This window comes from Apis laboriosa, unplaced genomic scaffold (genome assembly GCF_014066325.1).
Source record: "Apis laboriosa isolate Shangri-la unplaced genomic scaffold, ASM1406632v1 scaffold53_cov140, whole genome shotgun sequence".
Classification (NCBI taxonomy): Eukaryota; Metazoa; Arthropoda; class Insecta; order Hymenoptera; family Apidae; genus Apis; species Apis laboriosa.
Genome location: NW_025223656.1, coordinates 1,138,954 through 1,162,913, shown reverse-complemented (window position 1 = coordinate 1,162,913; position 23,960 = coordinate 1,138,954). Strand labels below are relative to the sequence as shown.

General features: G+C 21.4%; 1 protein-coding gene across 1 annotated transcript in view; it reads left to right on the top strand.

Annotated features, from left to right (window-relative positions):
• LOC122717561 overlaps window positions 1-23,960 on the top strand; it is a 68,957-nt gene that overhangs the window by 42,672 nt on the left and 2,325 nt on the right. Inside the window, exons 2-6 of the mRNA XM_043941779.1 lie at window positions 10,313-10,827; window positions 12,136-13,906; window positions 15,488-15,608; window positions 19,010-20,473; window positions 23,235-23,427. Coding sequence (XP_043797714.1) covers window positions 10,313-10,827; window positions 12,136-13,906; window positions 15,488-15,608; window positions 19,010-20,473; window positions 23,235-23,427 — 4,064 coding nt within the window. The remainder of the gene's footprint in view (window positions 1-10,312; window positions 10,828-12,135; window positions 13,907-15,487; window positions 15,609-19,009; window positions 20,474-23,234; window positions 23,428-23,960) is intronic.

Here is a 23,960-nt window from a genome sequence, read left to right as displayed (position 1 = left end):
AATAACTTCTTCATAAAAAAATTAATATATAAGCATTTGTTAATCGATTTGAAAAATGAATATATTTGTTTTGATCAGAATAATATTGCAAACCTTGTAGGATGCTAATTTCGTATAAAATAAATAAATAAATAAATAATTTTGTATAAAAATATTTTTAAAATTCCTATCAATATATTTATGAATTTTTCTAATTAAATGAATTTCAAAAAGATAATTTAAGTAATATATGCGTATTTATATTTTATTCTTTATTTGTTAACTACAAAGATATAAAAAATATAATCTATTAAATAAATAAATATATTCTAAATTATATTATGTTTGATCATATTTTAATTATAATATTTATAAAAATTTCACAAATATGATTAGTAAAAATTTTCTTAAAAAAAAAAGCAAAAATAAAAAAAATTTATCATTGTAATAATATTCTTTCACAGATATTCATGTTAATCATGTTTTTTTCTTCTAATGATGGGAATGAATCTTTTACAGTTACATCGTACATAGGTTTTGCAGTTATAAAATATATATATAATAAAATATATATATATAAATAATATATATAATTATAAAATATATTCTTTATTATATGATCAATGATAATAATATGTTCAAATTTCATCGAAAAATCTCATGAAAATCAACGATTCCAAGAAAATTAACGATGCCAAGAATTTTTGAAATACTTTAGCATAATTTCCAAAAATATATATATTAATTGATTTCTATTAAGCGCATATAATTTCAATTTAATAATTTCAAATTAACATGCTTCTATATAAGTGGATTATAATCTTTATATATCTTACATATCTTTCAATATATATGTACATACATGAATGAACATTAAGCTTTTTAATAAGTTATCTAGAGATTACCAACAATCATTTCATCAACAATAATTTTATCGATATTATAATACTATTTATAAATTAAATATTTATTATATAAACTTATTTATATATTCAAAATTTAATAAATGATTAATTTATTAATATTAATAAATTATTATTGTTATTAAGGATATATTTAATAATATTCTTTTTTTTTTTTAATTTTTTTATTTCTTTTCATCATTAAGAGAAAATTTCAATGAAATTTGCAAAAATTGTTGTACTTTCATTTATTTTTATAAAATGACACAGATAAATTTATTTATAAGAATATAGATGTATATATATATATTGAAACAATATCTGAAATTTATTTTTCAACTATTTATATTTTTCAAAAAATTTATGATATAAGAAAAATAGATATATTGAAAATCACGAAATGATTTCTTATTAATATTATATTATATATGATATTATACTCTATCATTCGATCAAATTTTATTGCTTTCTTATCATATTCAATTTTTTTATTTTTAATTTTTAAATTTAAAAATATTTTTTTTCGAATACTCAATAGATCTTTAAATAAACATTTATTTCAAAATTCAAAAAATTGAAATTATTAAATATCTTCCATTTTTTATTTATTTTATTATTCAAAAGAAATTTTATTATTAATGTGAACTTTAAAAAATTGAAATTTATAAAAATATTTTTAAAATCTTCTAAAAATAAATTATTTTTAATTTTCTTAAGAGTATGAATATAATAATATTTTTTAATAATTATATATATTATTAATAATATATATTCTAATATATTTATTTAAATATTTAAAATTCTATAAAAATTCTATAAAATTCTATAAAAATATATATAAAAATATATATAAAAAAAGAACAATTATATTAACATTTAATTATATTAAATTATTTATATTAAAAAAATTTATTTTTATTTAAATATATTAAATATCAATTTTTCACAAATTTTAATTTTTGTATTATTTAAATATTGATAAAATGTGACATGATATAAATATGTTCTTATATTTAACAATTCGATATTAAGGAACCAAATTATTTGGTGAATCATATTATATTATACGAAGATATATTAAATCATTTAGTTGCAAAAAATTAATTATTCTGTTCTAATTACAATATAAAGTTTTCGATAAAGTATTCAGAAATTTTTTGGCATTATAAGAGAAAAACAAAAACTTGCCTCAAATTCAAAAGATATTATTTAAATGACAAAAAATACATAAAGAATATAATTTGCAAAGTATAATAATACATTTTTAAATAATTATGTATGTAGTATCGATCAAATTCAATTTTAATTAATCTTATTGTATTGTCTTTAATCGATTTTAATTTTATAAAGTAAAGTATAGTATCTAATACTATATAATCCACTATAAATTATCAAGCAACAAAGATCGTGAAATTCGTGAAATGTAATTTAGAATAAATAAATAACAAATTCTCCTAAAAAATTTATTATAATTATATTTATAATTTTAATTAAAATAACAGAAATATATATAAATATTAACAGTGGATTATAATTTTTTTAATTAATTCTGTGTAATTATGATCAAATGTTTCTAAAATGTTTGATTTTTAAATTCCAAAAAAGTTATAAAACTTATTTAAAAATTAATATATTCAAAAATTTTTCTTCGAAACAGATTATTGCTTTAGATAATTGATATTTAATTTAATGCAAACCATTAAATCTAGAATAAGAATAAAATGAGTTTTTATTTAATTTTAATTTGAATTAAAATTAAACTTAGAATTCATTAATTAAAACAAAAAATTTTTTATTAATATTTAATTTATAAATTTATAAATTAGATTAGATTAATAATAGTTTAATAAACAATGACTACAAATACTTCATAACAGTATTCAATGTAATGATTTTGATATTTTAAAAAATCAATATTGATATTTATTAAAAATCATCCAGATTGGAGGGTGATATCTTTTTGTATATTTATAATTCAAAACACAACATAAATCAAATGATAAATTTTTATATCAATAATGAATTTAAATATTTTAAATAAATATTAAAAAATTATCCGTGTTGTTTGAATTCATTTTTATCAAGAGAATTATATCAATTTATTATATTTATATTTCTCTTTTTAAAAAGACAAGTTAAAAATTATAAAAACTTAAATTAAATATCGATTATTTAATTTATTTGTTTCATTTTATTTCTTTCAGAAAAAACTTCATCAATCCATTGACATCTATTGATCTTTTCAAATAGATCAAAATATTTTCAAAATAAAAATTATAGAAATTTAAATTTAGTTTTGTTAAATCTATAAAATTTAAGATATAGAAAAAATTTATTTAAAAAAGGAAACAATGAGAATAAATAATATAAAAATAATAAAAAAATAATTTAAAAAAAACGGAAATAAACTTGTGATTATTTATTGAAATGATTAATTTCTAAGATTTTCTTATAATAAAAAAATTTTATATTTTCGTTACATTTATGCAATCGAATCATTACATTTTATATTATTAATTACATTTATTAATTACATATTATTAATTACATAAATTTAATACTAATATAAAAAAAATCGGATTAATATTTTATAAATTTTGATATATGAAAAATTATTATTCTGTATATGTATTTATTTGTTAATAATATAATTTAATATAATAAAATATAAATATAAATAATATAATAAATATAATAATAAAATATAAATAATATAATATAATTAAAAACTATTAAAATAGTTGCAGTTAGTAAATACATTATTTATTGAATATACATAAATTTTTATACAATAAGTTATAAATTAAATGGCTATATATAGCCATTATATAATGGCTATAACTATAAATTTAACATTAAATCTATAAATATAAACGAAATAGTTTATTCATCGTAATAGAAAAGTAATGAGATTAATAAATATATTTAATTATAAATACAATACATGACATTGAAAATTTTTTATTTTTTTTATTTTTTTTCTTTTAAAATAATTTTCAAACAATTCAATATTTATCTCCTAGTCATACTCACATAAAACTTATAAAAAGACGAAAGAAATATACGATACTTTATTATTTTTTTTATCTTTCATATACTAAAATTTAAGAAATTCAAGTTATATCTCGTAAACTAATAATTTTGAAATAAGTTAGTATAAATATTTTAGTATTTTTTTTTCGGAAATAAGAGAAATTATATGATTCCAGAAATTAAATTTATTTTTAAAAATTAATTTACCTTCACATAATAATATGTCAATTTACCTTCACATAATAATATGTCAATTTATAAAAAAACTATTAATACTATAATAATATATTATATTATAATATATTATAATGTATAATAATCAACAATTTATCAATATTTCATATATCATATATCAATATTTTCTTATATCAAACAATTTTTAAGAATATTTTTTTCATAACATTTTTTTCTTACAAGACATTTCATTTGTGTTTAGATAAAGTAAACATATTGTGTAGCGACGATAATCTTTCACATAATCACATAATCTGAATTTTTAATACAAGTCATTGTTTCATCAATAAATGTACGTGCACTATTATACGTTACACATAAGTTAAAATAGTTTCTTATTAATTCAAAATAGATTTGAATTTATGGATATTATAATCAACATCGAAATATTATATTATTTTACAAATTGTGTCATCTTATCAAACAAAAACTGTAAATTATAATTAATATTAAAAAAGAAAAAGAAAGAAAAGGCTATACTTTAATAAAATACAGAATATATATTAAATATTGAATATTGGAGAAAAACAGCGTTCCTCTAATTCTAAGAATGACAACGCGATTCAATGTAAGATAATTCGATAACAATATCGATAATAATTAGAAACTGTGAAAACACAAGGTAGTAATAATTATCAAATAAAGAAAAGATATACAATAATCTTTTGACAAGACAAGGCAAAAAGAATACACATGGAATTTCACCTAATCCCAAATAAAATGACGCACAGATAAAATAAATGATGCATAATTAATTGATACACAATTAATATACATATATCGTATATAAATTATTACATCATCATGTAAATAATTTACTTTTAAAAGAAATTTCCGCAATTTCAATTGCGAAGAATCGTTTATTATTGCATAAATTATTGAAATAAAATCAAATCATAATAGAAAAGATCAAATCAAATAGAATTTATATTAAATTTAAATGTTAATTAAATATTAAAACATAACTATCTTGATAAATAAACATTAATAAAATCTAAGAAAGACCGTTCATTAAAACGAAATTGGATTACATATAAAGAAACCAGCATCAAAAATCGATATTAATGTGTCATATTTACTACATTCTTTTAAATCAACAAATCACTAATATCAACGAACCATCATTTTTCATTTCAATCATTTTGTTCAATAAAATTATTTGAATTAAAATGAAAAAATTTTATTTTAATTGATAATTTAATGTAAATTATTTTAATGTAATTATTTTAATTGATAATTATGTAATTAATTAGATAATTTTATTACAATGACAAAGATAAAATATTTTTTTAAAAAAGAATTTACAATAGAATTTTTATTATTTAAATATTTTAATATCGAATGTTTTATTAACCGAACATTTAAATATTCAAAATATATATATCTATTTAATATAACCAATTTTCCTTATTGCAGCAATGAAAATAAAATTTAATTTGATATTGATGTTCACATAGTATATAAAATGTGTGAACTATTGAAATGAAATCGGAAATTAAAAAGAGGTAAGAGTATTACGGATTTGGAAAAAGTATATAACATTGAAAAAGTCATATTAGCATTAAAAAACAGAATAAATAAAATGAAAAATTATTTGTAAAGTATATGTTCTTTTGTATTTAAAAAAATTTGTATAATTTGGCAACTAAAAAATTGAAATGTAATAGAGATATAATGTTTATTAACATATAATAAGATTTTTTTTATACCATTATCCCAATTTCAATATAAATTAGTTGAGTTCATTTTTTATACAAAGTGATAAATCTTGTAATAATGTGTCTTTATATATACTTTGCATGAAAAAAATAATCTAATAATATATATATATGTTTTCGATAGAAATTTCGAGTTTGAATTAAATTAGATTAGATTAGATGATGAATAAAAAAATATTTTGACGAATAAAAGGATTTTAAAATTAAAAACATACTTCAGATTTATTTAATTATTAGTGATAACTTTGTTAGCACTAATTTGAATTAATAATTATGAAAGTGATGCAAATACTCAGACAATTGAGATTTGCTGGAGAGATGCTAAATAGAAATTTAAAAATAAAAAAAACCCTAAGAATAAATTTCCTATGGTTGAAGAAGTATGAATCAATGAATTAAATGGAATATATTTATTTAAGCGATTATTATTATATTATTAAACTACCAAAAAACAATATTCTTCTATCTAAATTTAAGTGAAATATAATAAAGAAAATTTTTCTTTAATCTTCTATTAATCTTCTATCTTCTAGTTTTCACTATTTTTTAATATATTTACACAATTTACAATTTATTCTTTATTAATGCTCTAACGAATAATATCTTGTTCATAAAAATCGTTTGCATATAATGAAATTTAGTTGAATATTCTGGAAAATTTAAATTAATTATCAATAAAAAATTCATCATTCGATCTATGTCGTGTACGTCATCATGTCGAATTAAAAAATAATCATAAAGTATCATATATCTATTAAAAATATTCATAAGCAATTTATTTTTATTTTTATAAAAAAAAATCTCATTAATCTATTCGCTTCATTATTGCATTTTTAAGAAAATAAGATAAAAATTATATAAATTTATATAATTTTATTTTCATCCTCTATTTCCACTATATCCTATAAATCGATTACTTACTTCAGATATAATAATCGATAATAAAAAATATAAGGGATATTAAGGGATCGCTCACTTTGTATATAATGAAATCTAACTAATAAATATATTATTTTCTTCAAAATATGAAAAAAAAATTCATGATCCGATCCATTCAAATCAAAAAATTCCTTTATCCAAACAAACGATCTTGTCTCTTCACTTCAAATAATGTTTTACTATATTTGGAAAATTAATTATAAATTAAAATTAAACATTAATTATTATGACTTTTTTATTGAAATTAATTTTTTAAATATTACTAATAAAATAACCTATTTTATGAAATAATAATAAAAAAGCAAAAAATCAATAATCGAATATCAATCAATTAGTATGGATATTAATTAAAATTAAAATAACAGGTATTAATAATAAGATATTAGCAATACTCGATAAGATGATAGTCGTTTGAAAGTTGAATAATTCCTAATAGATTTAAAGGCATGTAAAAAAATCTGGTTTAACGAGTTTCGATAAGTTATGAATTGAAATTCCAATAAAGAAATGTTTTGTTCTTGAATAAACAAAATTTTGAAGTGTTGAACTTGACTTTTTCTATTTTTATAATGCAACAAAATGTATAAATTAATAATGAATGACCTTTCAGGCCTTGAATATTAAGTGAACTGATAATTATGCGTCAAATGCGTTTGCATATTGTTTTTTCTCGAAATAATTAAGACTCATTTCGATAGCAATCGATAATATTCAGAATAAACTTGAGAGAGAATAAAATTTCAGATTGAAATAAAATATAATAATTTGAGATGACAAACAAATTCAAATTCAGTTTTATATATATATATATATATATTATCGTAAAACAGATTTGTTAACATAAATTCGAATTAAAAAATAATCATAAAGTATCATATATCTATTAAAAATATTCATAAGCAATGAAGCATCGAATGAATATTCTTATCATGCTTCCACGTTATATGCTTGTTTGTTTCATCGTTTGTTTCATCATTGTATATTTGCGACATATTTTAATGAGTACGTCACTGACCAATAATAAATTATAACTATTTATGCGTCCTATTTTTTTACATCGGTATAACTTATATATGTTTCAGGTTTAAATACTATATATTTAAATAAAGTATTCAAAATTCGTTATTCGTAAATATCATAATAATATAATAAATTCATAAATATCATTTTTCTTAACTTATATAATATTATGATATAATAATTTTAAAATAATTACGCAATAATTTATTTGAACAAAAGAATAATATATTTTATTTTAAATTATTTTATAGATTTGAATGTGAAATAAAATATATTTATTTTTTAATTTTATTTTTATATATTTTTAAATAAATATCTTTAGAAATAATTTCTGATTTTATTATTAAGTATATCAAAAATATAAATTGAGAATAATTTTTATAAAAAATTACTAGCTTTATTATTCAAAATTTATATACATTAAATATTATATTTAAAACAACAAATTATTTGTTATTTCTATCTTAGAGAGAAAAAGAGGGAAAGAGAATATTAATAGAAATATAAAGTTATTTAAAAATAATTTAATTATTCTTGATATAAAATAAATTTATTTTTTACGCTTTATCGCTCACAAAACAAAATTTAATAAATTATAGTTACATCAGCAATAAAACAGTTATTACTTTTATATTGTTATAATTTATCTTTTTTATTTTATTTTCATTTTCTAAATTATTTACAAAGCAAATACTCATTTTTGCGTATGAAATTATTTTATTTTTCACAGAATAACGAGATGTAAGTAAAATTCTATATGTAAAAATATTTTCTAAATATTTGTAAAGAATATTTTATTGAAAAGTGAAACTTAAAAAAAAAAATTAAACTTCGTTCAATTTGTGAAAAACATGCGATGTAGTAAGGACTAATAATTTACTGCTGTTTTCAGAATATCATAACAAATTTTTTCTTACATATTTCTCAGAATTTCCTACTCTTCACGTTTGTAAGTTATTAGTCTATTCAACACATATGATTCATTATGATGTTCCTGGTAGAATGATTCTCGGAACAATCTAGTTGATTCGCAGTGCAGTATTGGAAAATAGTTGGGATCTGTTCGTGAATCACGCTTCCCAGCATACAATATTTCTTTGTTTCCGGTTTGCATGTGATTCGCGTAATTCTGTTTGTCATTTCCTTACTCTATTTCTTTTACCGTGTGAACATTATTATTTCTTTAATAATATTTAATATTTTCTTATTATTTCCAATTTCGAGAATTTTTACATAAATGTGCGAAATTTTTTAGAGTAGATCGAATATTAATTTGAGACAATAAAATTTTTGTGTATTTATATTTTTTTTCTTATGTGTTTTTATATTTTCACGTGAAGTAAAAATAATACGAAAATGACAGTGGTAATTACTATCAGAATTCAATAGTTAGAAATAATTTATATGAAAAATTGTGAATTTTTAGGGATTTTTTGTCAATTATATCATCATATTGAATTTTTGATAATCTACTTAGCACCATATTCAAATTATTCTTTGGATAAAGGATTTAAATTATATTATAAAATTGTATTAATATATAAATTATATTAAAAATTGAATCATGTGACGGAAATTAAATATTTGCAAAGATTTTATATATTGCAAGATTGCAATAATTTTTTAATATTAATATTGTAATATTGTAATATTAATTGTATATTTGAATTATTTAATTTGAAATTAAATATTTTAAATAATAAATAATTATATATTGGTTTTTTGATTGAAAAATAATTTGAATTTAACACGAGATAATACTTTTATCTAAATGAATTGAAAGTTCAATATAATGACATTTAAAAATTCTTAAAAATTTGCGAATTCGTATGCAAATAACTTTTGGATATCTGAATTTTGATCATTAAAATTCATTTTAATATTTTGCAAGTCAAAATCTATAAAAAAAAAAAATATTAAAAAAAAGTTAAAAAATTTCAAATTTAAAATTCAACTTTATTTATACTATTATAGATAAAAAAGTTTTTTTTCTTTATAAAGTTTTATTGATAGTATTTTCCGTTATTATATTATTCGATTTATATTCAAATTTCATGATTTCATTTCTATAATTTTTATGCAATGACAGTTATTGAGTAACATGAATACATACTTATTCTTAGTTAGATGCTAAAGATATATATGATTATTATTATCTCAATAGTCTTCAAAATATTTTTTTAATTTGATATATATTTTTTTAATTTGATTTTTTTAATATTATTCTTTCAAAAGATTATAAAACATCTTATACAACATAACATATCATCATCATTATTAGAAAAAATTATTGCACATTATTAATTGCACAGTCAATAGAAAAAAATTGTTGCAATATTGTCAATATCAGAAAAATAAAAATTTCATGAATTCTTTGTGCATAATAGGAAATATGAAAATGAACAATCATTTATGAATTGAAATCTTTTTACATCAAGGAAAATAAAAACCAAAGTTTTCTAACCAAATATCATTTGTTTTTTCCAGAGACTCACACTGTGGCCATGACAGATCCACAGTTGGCAAATAACAACAATAATAACAACAATAACAATAATAATAATAACAATAACAATAATAACGATGGCGAGCCAAAGTACCTGCACAAGAAATTCAAAAAAATCGCGACAACTGAGGTTACATCGAGGGTGGAGCCGAAGAAGGACGCTGTGGTCAACAACGGTACTCCAGAGCCAGGCAAGAGAAAGGACTTGGAGAAAGACTCTAGAGAATCGCCGAAAGACCCGATCAAAATTGAGATCTCCCCGGAATCAGTGGACGGAGAACCAACCGAATCGAGGAAAAATGGTTATGTGTGTCCTTATTGCAGACTATCATGCGCAAAACCTAGTGTTCTGCAAAAACACATTAGAGCTCACACAAATGAGAGGCCGTACCCTTGTGTGCCTTGCGGGTTCGCATTCAAGACCAAGTCGAATCTCTACAAGCACTGCAGGTCCCGCGCTCACGCCCTCAAGATGGAGGGTGGTGATGCCAGCAAGGTATGTTCTGATTAATTTTCAATTTTACATAACGATATTTCATAACACTTTTTTAAATATTCGAGGAATATTAATCTAGTAACTAATTCTATTTTGTTACTATTTACGAACAAAATTATGAACATGCTATGAATAGATATTCATAGATTTTTATTATTATTGTAAATGACTTAATTCCTTTGCAATGAGATTCAATTTTCATAGAAAATGTTTTTATTATTTCCATAAATAATGTATTATTTTGCTATTGTAATTGATATATTAAGCAGAGTTGCATCACGTGACTGTTTTTACCAAAAATCAAGCGTCGAATCGTGTCATGTGATATCATATTATTCTCATATTATTCTGCTACATTAAGAGATATATCATGTAACTGTTAAAGTTTAAGATGAGAACTTTGTTTGCGAGACTTGATTACTTGACTTGTTGAATTTTAAAAAAAGAATTATTTTCAAAAACATAATTATAATTTTATAAAAATATTATATTTCTCTTAAAAATATATAATTTTTTCTTAATTTATTTTTTTTATTATAATAGTACTGACATAAATTAAAATGTTAATATCAAATATAATAGAAAAATAATATTATGTATGTATATAAATATATATTATATATATATAATATATATATAATTAAACTTTATTATTTATTATATAATGATATGATAAAAATATTTTATATGTTTTATATCAAAAATTGTATTAAATGTCATTTCGTTCATTGTTCCGAAAGAAACAATTTTCATTTTATTTTATTAATTTTTGTTTTATTCATAAATTTTTCCTGATAAAATTTATTATATCGGCAAATATGACGAGAAATATACGAGACAAGATAGATATATTAAAAATAGTTTTATAATATAAATTCCTTTCAATAATATATTAGAATATTATATAATAGCAAAATATATTTAAAATAGATATAAAGCAGTATAAAAAATTTTTATAAAATTTCTTTTTCAATTCAATTTTTATATTTAAATATATAGAAAATAAAATAAAACATTTATCCAATTGCACCATCTTCATAATAATAAATTGCATAATTCTAATTATATAATTTTCATGGAAATATTATTTTTAAAAGCTTTAATGTCTCTATCATCTATCAACGCTATGCTATTATCATAGCATAACTCGTTCTTACCCTTGAGATCCTCAATTACAGCAATATGTACGAACTTTAAATGTTATATCATCAGAAAACATTTAATTAATTTTTAAATAATCTAATATAAATAAATATATTCATTAAAAAAAAATTTCTGTGCAGAAAAAATATACTATTATTTTTTTAGGTATCGGAGGATTCGGATATAAGTTTGTCTGATAGCGCGAGCAACGGTACTGGCACACCACCCCCTCCTCCGTCATCGACACCTACGATGACCGTAACCAGCGTGAAAACAATTAAAACTGGAAAAATTTACAAGCCAAAATTTCACACGGCCCTCCAGTGTGCCAACAACGATATCGAAACGTCTTCCCTCTCTTCTACTTCTTCCACGAACAGTTCTTCCTCGACGATATGTATAACCATGCCGAAACCAAATTCGGAACAAATGCAGGAGCACATCGATAAAATTATCACGGACAATCAGACGATCGTCGTCGCAGTGGATCCGCGATTACACAAACTGGTTCAAAGACAGCAGAGTCTCGTGGAAAAGCAATCTGTCGATCAACCGTTGAATCTCTCCTCAGCAAAGGAATCTTCGAGAAAACGATGCTACAGCGAGAGTTTCGTACAGGAAAGCAAAGATTGTCCGAACGATTCGGAGGGCAGTTCCATAATCAAGGATCTCCTGCTGAAAAATCAAAACTCATGTCAAGAAAGAACGGCGGAGAACGAAAATTATTTTTGTCCCTCTTGCGACATCCCTTACTCGGGTATCGATGTTCTCGATGTTCATCACAGGTATTACTGGAACGGTAACGCGAGTCCCCGAAGAGAATATCAGCTAGAGATTGAAAAAGGGGAATCCGATTTCGATTCAAAGTCTTCCGATTATTACAACAACTTGCAACCTCTTCCTTCTCCTGGCCCCCTTCTGGGTAATACAAGACTAGTCGACACGTACGTGCCACCCGTGAAGAAACAGAGATCGGAATCCGTACCGACTACATTGCGATCTCTTGAGGAGCTGAGCAAGTATCCGCGGCCAAACTCGTTACAGATGTTTGGAGGTGAGGTGAGAATATTGGACAACACTGGCGAGACCAAGACGATGAGGATCGAGCCACGTCAAACTAATTCTCCGACGAATGAACAGGCCATGAATACTAAATGCGTTACTTCGGAGACCGCTTCGATTGTGGTCAGATCGGGTCTCCATTCGGGTGGCACGATGGTGTACAAACCACCGGGCACGCCGGCCAGCATCCCGAGTTCCTCCATATCTTTGCCCAACATGCCGAAAATGTTGGCGCCGATTATACCAAACATATCAACTCCGAATATGCCGAGTATAACTTCCGTAGATTTAATCGCGAAAACGGACAAAGTTGAGGTGAAGTTGGCGAAAAATGGTGACGTGTCGCTTAAGGAAGAGACAAAACCGAACAAATTTTTGAGGCCAACTTCGTTACCGTTGAAACCGGGCACGTTCACGCCTAAGAAGCATCACGGTATCACTCCAACAGCGAATACGCTTCCGCTCATAAGCCCGGAAACCCCGCGGCCGAAGAAATCCTACGGGCAGCTTTACTTGAACGGACACGCTTATACATATCTTGGCCTGAAATGTTCGACTAGAGTGTTTTATTGCACTTTGAACAGACCTCAGCCGATGTATGTCACGCAGCAACACGGTTTATCCATGTATTCGAATTGGGAGATATGCAAAGAAGCGCCACCTGATGTTGATATGGCACATTATGATTCGAGGCACAGACCGCTTAATTATACAACTGCGTGGAAAAAGCAGGAGGATATTTTGACGCATTCCTCGCACAGGCCAACCACGCCGACTAGTTCGGACAGTGATATGCAAGATAAAGCAAAGAGAGTGAAGATATTCGACGGAGGCTTCGAAAGCAATGAAGATTATACATACGTTAGAGGCAGAGGTAAGGGAATGGAAATAATACTTTTTACACTTGTCTATGTAATAACATGTGCTTATATTTTTTATTTAAATAAAATATAATAATAAAATATAATAATAATTTTAATAACTATTGCAAATAGTCATTGATTTATATTCAGACGAAGCTCTAGATTTTTAATACATGATGTTATATTTTCATTTTTATATATTATATTTTCATCACTAATATATGAACACTTTATATGAGATCTATATAATCTTCAAGGATATAGCATTCTGAGCATTTTTCCATTTTTTAAAAATTTTAAAAAATAAAATATAAATAAAATAAACTGACTTTATATATTGATATTCTCTTCTTAACTATTTAACTATTAACTATTTTTATGACTTTTAATAACTTTACTTTTTCTTTCTACATTGTTTATAATTATTTAAATATTAGCAAATCTAATTAGTTTTTTAATTTTGTTGGTATTACTATATATTTTAGATTTAAATATTTTAAGATAATGACACTATGAATTGAATTTAAATATTATTTAATTTTATTTATTATTTAATTATTTAATTTAAATGTCATAAAAACTAAATATAAATTTGAAAGTAGAAACATTTTTTTATATTTTATATTATAATATTTCTGAGATTAATATTAATAATTTATGTTAATTTCAAATATTAAGTTAATTAAAAAGATTTTTATAATTAAATGATTAATTATATAAAAGATTATAAAAGATTAAATTTTAAAAGATTATATGCATGACTAAATATCCATGATTTAATTTAAAATAAAAATTAAAAATATCATAATGATGATTATCAAGATGGCAATCATTTAAAATCAAGTAATCTGTTTCATATTTTAAAAAATGTTTGAAATTAATATTAATATTTGTTAGTATATGTTACTATTATTAATATTATAATAATTGTTAGTATTTTAATTATAGATGTAATTATACAAGTAAAATAAATACACGTATCATAATTCTTGACTTTTTTTTTTTGATTATATTTGATATTTGATAATTTATTGAAATCAATAATTTCTAAAAAATTAAATATTTAAAAATAATGATTAATTCCAAAAAATATCTATATTTATATTTTTTTACTTTTAAAAATTTTCATTTCTTATTCAATGCTTCGATTTGAAATTGGGATAAATAGAAACATTTTTTTTTTTATATCTTTAATTTAAAATAAATATCAGTATTTTACATATATCTGTAATAAATCTTAAATCAAATGATATTGAGAAAAAATATTGGATTATGAAATATTTAACGAAATAATCTATGCAAATATCAAAATATTATAAATTAAAATATTAATAAAAAACATTAAAATATTAATATTATATTTTATTATATTTCGAAGGAGAAAATTGAACGAAATATTATTATTATATTTTATCATATATAATATATTTAATATTTACTGCCATATTCAAACGAGTGATATTTGTATTTATGTGTGTTTCTACTGCGATATGCATTTATATGTATATTTTATTTTATAAGTAATTTTTTTTTGCAAATAACATATCATTATTCCTCATAGTTAAGAATTTTAACTTATTTTATTATGTAAGGTCGAGGTCGCTATGTTTGTGAAGAATGTGGCATACGTTGTAAAAAACCATCTATGTTAAAGAAACATATCAGAACACATACGGACGTAAGGCCATACACGTGTAAACATTGTGCTTTTAGGTAAGTCATTTTTTTTAAATTTTTCTTTTTTATTACATTTATATATACTTTAATATATTGAATAGTTAAAATTTTTTTTGTTTTACATATGTATGACAATAATATTAATATAAATTATTATATTTAATAATGCTCAAATTTTTTTAATTTTTAAATATTTTAATATTTTAAGTTACATTTTTTTGTAATTATAACTATTTTTTTATAATCAAATATGGTATCATGTACTTTTTTTATGATATGATATACAATAAAATATTTAATAATTATATTTTCATTTTTTTAAAACAATAAAGGAAATATAATTTCAATGTTAATTATTCCTAATTCTATTATTTTAAAAATAAATATTTTTTATAAAATAGCAAATGTATTTCCAAAAGAAAATTTCTTTATTTTGAAATTCTAAATTCAAATTTATGTACAATTATATAAAATTTAATTGATCCAGCAATTTTTTTCTGGAAAAAATATATGTATATTTTTTAGAATGATTCTTCGAGAAGAATCTGTTTATATATAGTTCTAATAAAAAACTTGTAACAAATTTATTTTTTATATTATAATTCCGTTTATTAAGCCTAAGTTATCTGGAATTTTTTAGCAATATTTTAAAAATGTTTATATAGTTTATAGTTTAAATAGTTTTGAATTAAATTAAAGAAAAGATATTTTTATCTTTTTTTTATTTTATAATATTATATATAATTTTTAAAATATATATATTTATAAATATATATATTGTATATTTTCAAATATTACATAAAACGAGACATATAAGATGTACAGAAATGTGTATGTGTAAAAAAATTATCAACTTACAAATGTCTTTTATTTTTTATTATAATTATTACTTTATATGTTTCAAAACTATGAAAATTCAGTATAAAATTTTATGTGAAAATAGATAATGCAAATATACTATAATGTATATATATTGAAATACAAAATACCACATATAATTATATCGGTTGATAAGTAAAAAAACAAAAGATATTTGTCAAGCGATAATTTTTTATGTATTTGCCATTATTCAGTAATTTTATCAAATAGTTACATATAAAGTTACATTTCGACACATATATTAAAAAAAAAATTCATTATTAAAAAAATACATAAAAATATAAAAAAATTCATTTAATAATATTTTAATTCATTACAATTATTTTAATATTATTTGCAATTTTTATATTTATATTATATTATATTATATTATTATAAAAAGAGAAAAAAAATTTTTTATTTCTATTTAAAAAAATCCATTATAAAAAATATAAAAAGTTGATTTCAAAATTTCGAAAAATACAAATATTATAAAAATCAAAGAATTTATTTAAATTAACGATATTCATCTAAATTAATGTTTTCGAATCTTGGAACTTGTAAAGAACAAATCCTTTTTATATAATCAAATAAACTTTAACATATTCTCATAATTATATAAAATGTATTTCCAATGAGAAAAAGCAAATATATATAATATTCATTTTTAGAAATATCAAAATATAATATCAAAATATAATAAAAAATCAAAGAGAAATCAATTATTTTAATTTTTAATATTTAGTGAAATATTAAAAATAGCAAATATAAAATGTTCAACTTTCGCATGACACAGGTTCATTTTGATCCAACGATATTCATTATTCTGATTGTTATTTTAGAATAAAAGTAATCAAATTATATTAAAATATATTATATTTCTTTAACAATTTTTTCTTTTCTTTTCTTTATTAATTTTCTAATCTAAAACGAATAAATATACATAAGATGAACTTTTGTATAATTATAATACATAAATAATGATATTGTAATAATAACATTGGTAATTAACCGAAGTGATTTTTATGATGACAGAGAGTGAAAATGAAATATGAAATCTCAATTTCGATAATTTATACATTTGAAACAGATAATTTTCATATATAATAAATATGCTATTAAATTTAGCACTTAATAATGCAATAATATAATGTAAGAACAACAAAATATAATATAATGTAAGAACAACAGAAATAATTAAATAAATTTGATGGATTTCAAAAAAAAAAATAAAAGAAAATTACAAATCTGAGATTCAATATTATCTTTCAATCACCTTACAACGATTGACTACGCTGATATACGAGATATTTCATTTAATAGGAATATCTTAACATTTGAATATCTTACGAAATATTAAAGTTATCAAAAAAATGTTTTAAGAAAAATAGTTGATTCAAGAAAAATTGTTTATTGTATTATATTGTATAAATAATTTTTGTAAATATTTACAAAAAGATATATATTTCAATAATTTTTTAATTGTTAAGAAATTACATTGAGTAATGTTGTGGAGATTTTATTTAGTTATTAATTTATATTTAATCTAATCCAAAATCCAATATAAATCATGTATTCAGATATTAAATAAATTTTTATTTGATATCATCATTTATATTAATTCTGAGTTTAATTTCATTTTAAAAATTCATTTAATTGTTAAACAATTTAATTATTTATATTGAAATTAGAATATTTTTCTTAATTTTAGATGACTGGTCATCAATTATTTATAACAATAAACTTGATTAAAACTGTGAGTAAAAGTCTGATCTAATTTAATTTAAAAAATTAATTTAAATTGTTATTTCGAAGAAATGTTTTTGTTAATAACTTTTTAATGAACAATGACTGTCAAATAAAATTTTCACAACTCAGGTTGATGACCTTGACAATATATTAAAAAATCATCAGAGGATATTTTTTTTTGTAAATAATCACTCAATTTTTTATTTACAAAATAAATTTTTTCAAATTAATAACATTTCTAAAAAAATTAATAAAATCAAATTATATATCACTAATATAATGATTAGATTTATGCGTTACATGTACAAAAAAAATGGCGTCTACAAATTGATATTATTTCTTTATAAAAAATATATAGATAAATACATCGATTAATACATTCAAAATGATTCTATTTTAAAAAAAAATTGAAATCTCTCCTATTATTTAATCTAAATAGTAATATAATTATTTAAAATTTTTATCTATATATCCTTAAATCTTTTGATCAAATTTTGTTAAAACATTTCTTTGATGTTTAATTCTTCATGAAATATTTAATTATAACGAATGAGACATCTTCTATATAAATTTCATTAATAATTGGAATCTATATCTTTTTGAAAATGCATGAATTTCGAAGTTAAGATTTCCTATGTCTATAATGAAATTTCATCGATGTCTATCGAAATGACACTCATAAATGTTAATAAAATCTGACTCATGTTGCTCTATATATTTTTTCGTTTTTTCATATTGAATGCAATATTACTTTTCAATCAATCCATGTATAATATAATATCTATGGTTTACATATCTTACAAATATTTTTTTTCTTTTTTCACGAACAGTTTTAAAACCAAAGGCAACCTCACAAAGCATATGAAATCAAAAGCTCATTACAAAAAGTGTGTGGAATTAGGCGTTATCCCAGTACCTACAGCAGTCTGCGATGAAAACATTGATAAAGACGCTATAGCCCGATTAGCAGCAGGTGGCAATATCGAGGAGTCCTCGGAAGAAGAGGAAGAAAGCGAAGGAGAAGAGAGCGAGGAATCGAGAAGCGAGGAGCAAGAAGCTGCACAGAGTTTGCTAAGTTTATCGCAACGTAATACGAATAGATATCCGGGGCTATTGCCGTTTGGACGACCTACGACTTATCCTTACACTCTCACCTTCCCGACAACTTCCACATTCGCGAGCATATCTACCACGATAAGCAACAATACCTGTCTGACTAGCCAACCTGTCACTATGCAAAAAACCACTCTTGTTCGAAACGAATTGTCCCAACGTTACTATTTTTCGAGTCGAATTAGTCCCGAGGACTCGAGGATGAGCGTGATCCAATCATCGAAGAAAGAAGAATGCCCTGATGTCGAAGTGAACGAGATTGTCGATACCGATTCAACAAATAGTTTGCCGCAGCCCATAGATCTGACAACGAAGCCAGCTTTGCAAACATTGCCCTCTTCCATACCGCAAAGAGCCAGGCCAGCAGACATTTTAACTCCCGTTTCGGAACCGGTCTTGTTACAAACGATCGTTCAAACTATGGAAAGACTGCCGATACAGGGGAGAGAGTGGAAACCGGATGCCGAGGGACACATGTTGCAAGCGTATCTCACTGAAAGGCATGTTATGGATAGCAAGATTAAACAACAGTATCGGGTGGGGAATATTAAGAAACAAGCGAAGGAGAGGGATATTTATCCACAACAAAACTCTCCGAAATCGAGAAGCATCGAATTAATGGAAAGTATTCCAGCAACGACTTACACCGATTCCACCAAGATGCAAATGCAAGCAGTGATGGATTCAAGAATCAAACATACATCGAAACACACCGCGGAAAATATCGGTTTAACGAGTCCTGTCAAATCAAAATTGAATCATGACATACGTTTGAGCCAAGATATTCCTTCCTCAAATAACATGGAAAGTGTCAGACCGGTCAACATGGACAACAGATCTCCGAGCAGAGATATGATTTTATTGTCGGATAACAGACACCATACCCAATCTCAAGAATCGAGAATTAATTTTGAAAAATTGCCATTAATGATGCACGAATCCTCTAAAATACATGAAGTCTCGAGACCGCAAAACATTGACATGAGAAACATGGATCGTATCGAGATGAATCATACGGATATAACGAAACAAAGCATTGCGGAGAGCATTAAACATACAGTTGCGCGAAAAATGGTTGTCGGAGGGCCAGGTTTCAGATCACCCTTTTCTAACGCGTCAACCACTAAACCACAAGCTGAATTCTTGCAGCCTTCGAATGGACCTGCCCCTAATTATGTCAGGTGAGTGATATTTCATGTGTTGGTTCGATTATATTTTATTAACTTTCGATTAATTTTAAAAAGACTATTGCAACAGGATATTTCATATGTTGGTTCGATTATATTTTATTAACTTTCGATTAATTTTAGAAAGACTATTGCAACAGGACTTGTATGCAATAAGTAGAAAAATAGAGAAAACAAAAAAAAAACAGAAAAAAATATATTTAATTACTGATTTTTCTACGCGAATTCTGAATTTAAAAATGGCAATAAATAATTTTTTGAAAATTTTTGGAATGAGAAAAATTACACTTTTTTCAAATTTCTTAAGTAAACTTGAGTTTTTTTAATCTTTTTAAAGTTAAATTATTTCATTTATATATTTTATTTATATGTATATTTGTATACATTTTTTCTTATTAAATATACATTTTATCTAAAAATTATTGATAATTATGATAATTATGATAATTATTGATAATGCTCAGAATATAAATTGAAGTCATTAGATAATACTAATTTCAATATAGTATTAATTTATTAATCTGTTACTTTTAATATTTCATGTCTAAATTTCTAAATATTTATCTAGTATCTATTCTTTTCATAATGATTACTTCTTCCATCTTAATATAAGTTATACATAAATAACATAAATTGTACATTCAAAATTTGAAAAAATGAAAATATTTATAATATTTTAATAAACTATATATTTTTTTTAAATGCAGAAAATATTTTTTAAATTTTTACAATAGAATATTTATTGTAAAATATTTTATATATTATTTAAAATATATTATATTATATAATATTTATATATTATTTAAAATATATAAATATATTTTAATATATTTTTTTTAATAAATAGAATAATTTACATATTTACTATTTATTTAAAACATATTTTTCAATAATGTTGATATGTTGTATATTGTTGATGGATTAGAGGAAATTCATATTAAAAATAATAAAATATATTATTTTCTTACATTTATGTTTAAATGTCTGGTCTTTGTTAAAATAAAGATCAAAATAAATTAATTAAAATAATTAAAATAATTTAATTTAATTGAAAATTAAGTGATTGTTAAATCTAGTTTTACTATTGTGGTCAATGATATCAGTTTTTATAATTGGTTAATATATATATATATGTTATGATTTTTAGAAATGAAATAAGTCTTGATAAGTTTAAATATAATCAATAAAATTTTATTTTACTGATTTATCAAAATTAATTATTTCATTTCTGAAAATTATAATTAAAAATATAGTTAAAAATTTTTCAGAAAGTAAAATTAATCAGTGATTTCTTTGAATCATACTATAATTGAAAGATCAGCAATTTTTAAATGAAAATATAATGATCATATATTTTAATTAATTATTATATATAAAAATAAATATTTCTTATTTCCTTTCGTAGTATATTTTGTAGTATTTAACTTTAAAAAAAAAAAAAACAAAATTAAAGTAACTAAAAATTTTACTATTTTTTTAGAAAAAATTTAAAAATTTAAAAATTCTACATTTTACTATTTTTTTTTCTAATACTTAATAAATATAACTGTAATAATGTTAATAATATAAACTTTATATAAACTTATTATATATATGTTCTCGTGTTCTACATTATTCAACAATTAAAGCTTATATTATTATCTAAAATATTATTTTTTAAAATTTATTTATATTATTATTATAAACTACTCAAATAAAAAAAATTGATATTTTGATTTAACATATTATATTATTTTGATTTAACATATTATATATATGTTATTATATTAAATAATAATTGATAGAATAAATATATTATATTTTAACATAATAATACTCATTGAATTATAAAGTTATTTTTCATGAATTTAAAATTAAAGTATCTTCGATTTACATAAAAAAAAAGATTACTTTTTATTAACAGTAATTAATAAAATATAATTTATTGATTTATTATTGTTTTATTAATTAAAAATGTCATTTTTTATTAAAAACAAAAGAGAAATAAGATCAAATTTTTATTTCACGAAATAATTCAAAATCTGTACTTATTTTTTTATTATTTTTTATATTTGCAGTTTATTTTGTAAGTTTTTATGTAGAATTTTTTTTACGTATTTAAAAGCATATCTAAAAACTGCAAGGTCCTTAATTGTATAATACACAATATAATATAATAGTAATTTAATTAATAATTATAAAATAATAGAAATGATTCATTTTTTAGTATTTTCAGTAGTAATGTATATAATGATATATGATATAATGATCAATCATTTTCTTTACCCATAAAACTTCGCTATAGCCTTTAATGTTCATAACAATATCATTAACTTTATTAATAAATAAAACTATTAAAAATTAATTTTCTAAACAATATTTTGATATATACACTTCATATTAATTATAAACATAATGATATATTTTTAGAATATATATAATGATATAACAATATTACTATATACCAGATTTCTAGTGCAAAAAATTATTGTTAGATATTCATATTAAATTAAGTTACATAGTTGAAATATACTGGCAATTAGAATAAAAAATTATCATTTTTCATAATTCAAAAATTTTATAGAAAAAAAATACTTCAATAATATAAAAATCTATTTTAAAAATATTTAAAAATTTTTAAATATTTTAAAAATATGAAAAAATTTAATTTAAAAGTTAATTAATTCCTTGAAGAAATTCCGATTCATTCACTATTCTTTGATACTATTAACAACATAGTAATTTACAATGAAAGAACTGAATCTACCGAATGTAGTTACAGTGTGACTGAGGATGGAAGAAGCGTGTGCGGAATTTGTAATAAAGTGTTCAGCAAACCTAGTCAGTTACGGTTGCATATCAACATTCATTACTTCGAAAGACCATTTAGATGTGAAAGTTGCGCTGTCTCTTTTCGAACCAAGGGTCATTTGACAAAGCATGAGAGATCTGTTTCTCACCATAATAAGGTAATCAACTTTTTTTTATTTGAATTTTAATTATTTTATTTATATATAATAATAAATTGTTTTAATTAATTTATATATTTCTTTCAGATTTTTAGCCTATAATTATTAATATAATTAAATTTATGTAATGTTTTGATCATTTATGTAGTTTTCCTAAAAACGACGAATTTGTTTATTAAAATATTTCAGTATATATATTTATCATTAGATTTGATAACTATTTTAAATCTAATTTATCATTCATTTAATTATCACTTGATGAATAAATTTAAGAATAAAAATAAATATAAGGAAGAAGAAAAAATTATCTTAAAGAAATCGTTGCATATATTTATTTATTTATTATGATTGAAAACTATTTTATATTTATCTATATTATATATATTAATTTGCATTTGTTTTTATAAAATTCCTAACTATTATTTTTTGTGATTAATTATATATTAAAAATGATATTGTTATTTTATTGTTCAATAAATACTTAAAACTAATATTTTTAATATTTTTAAATTATTCTTCTTTTTAATAATAAA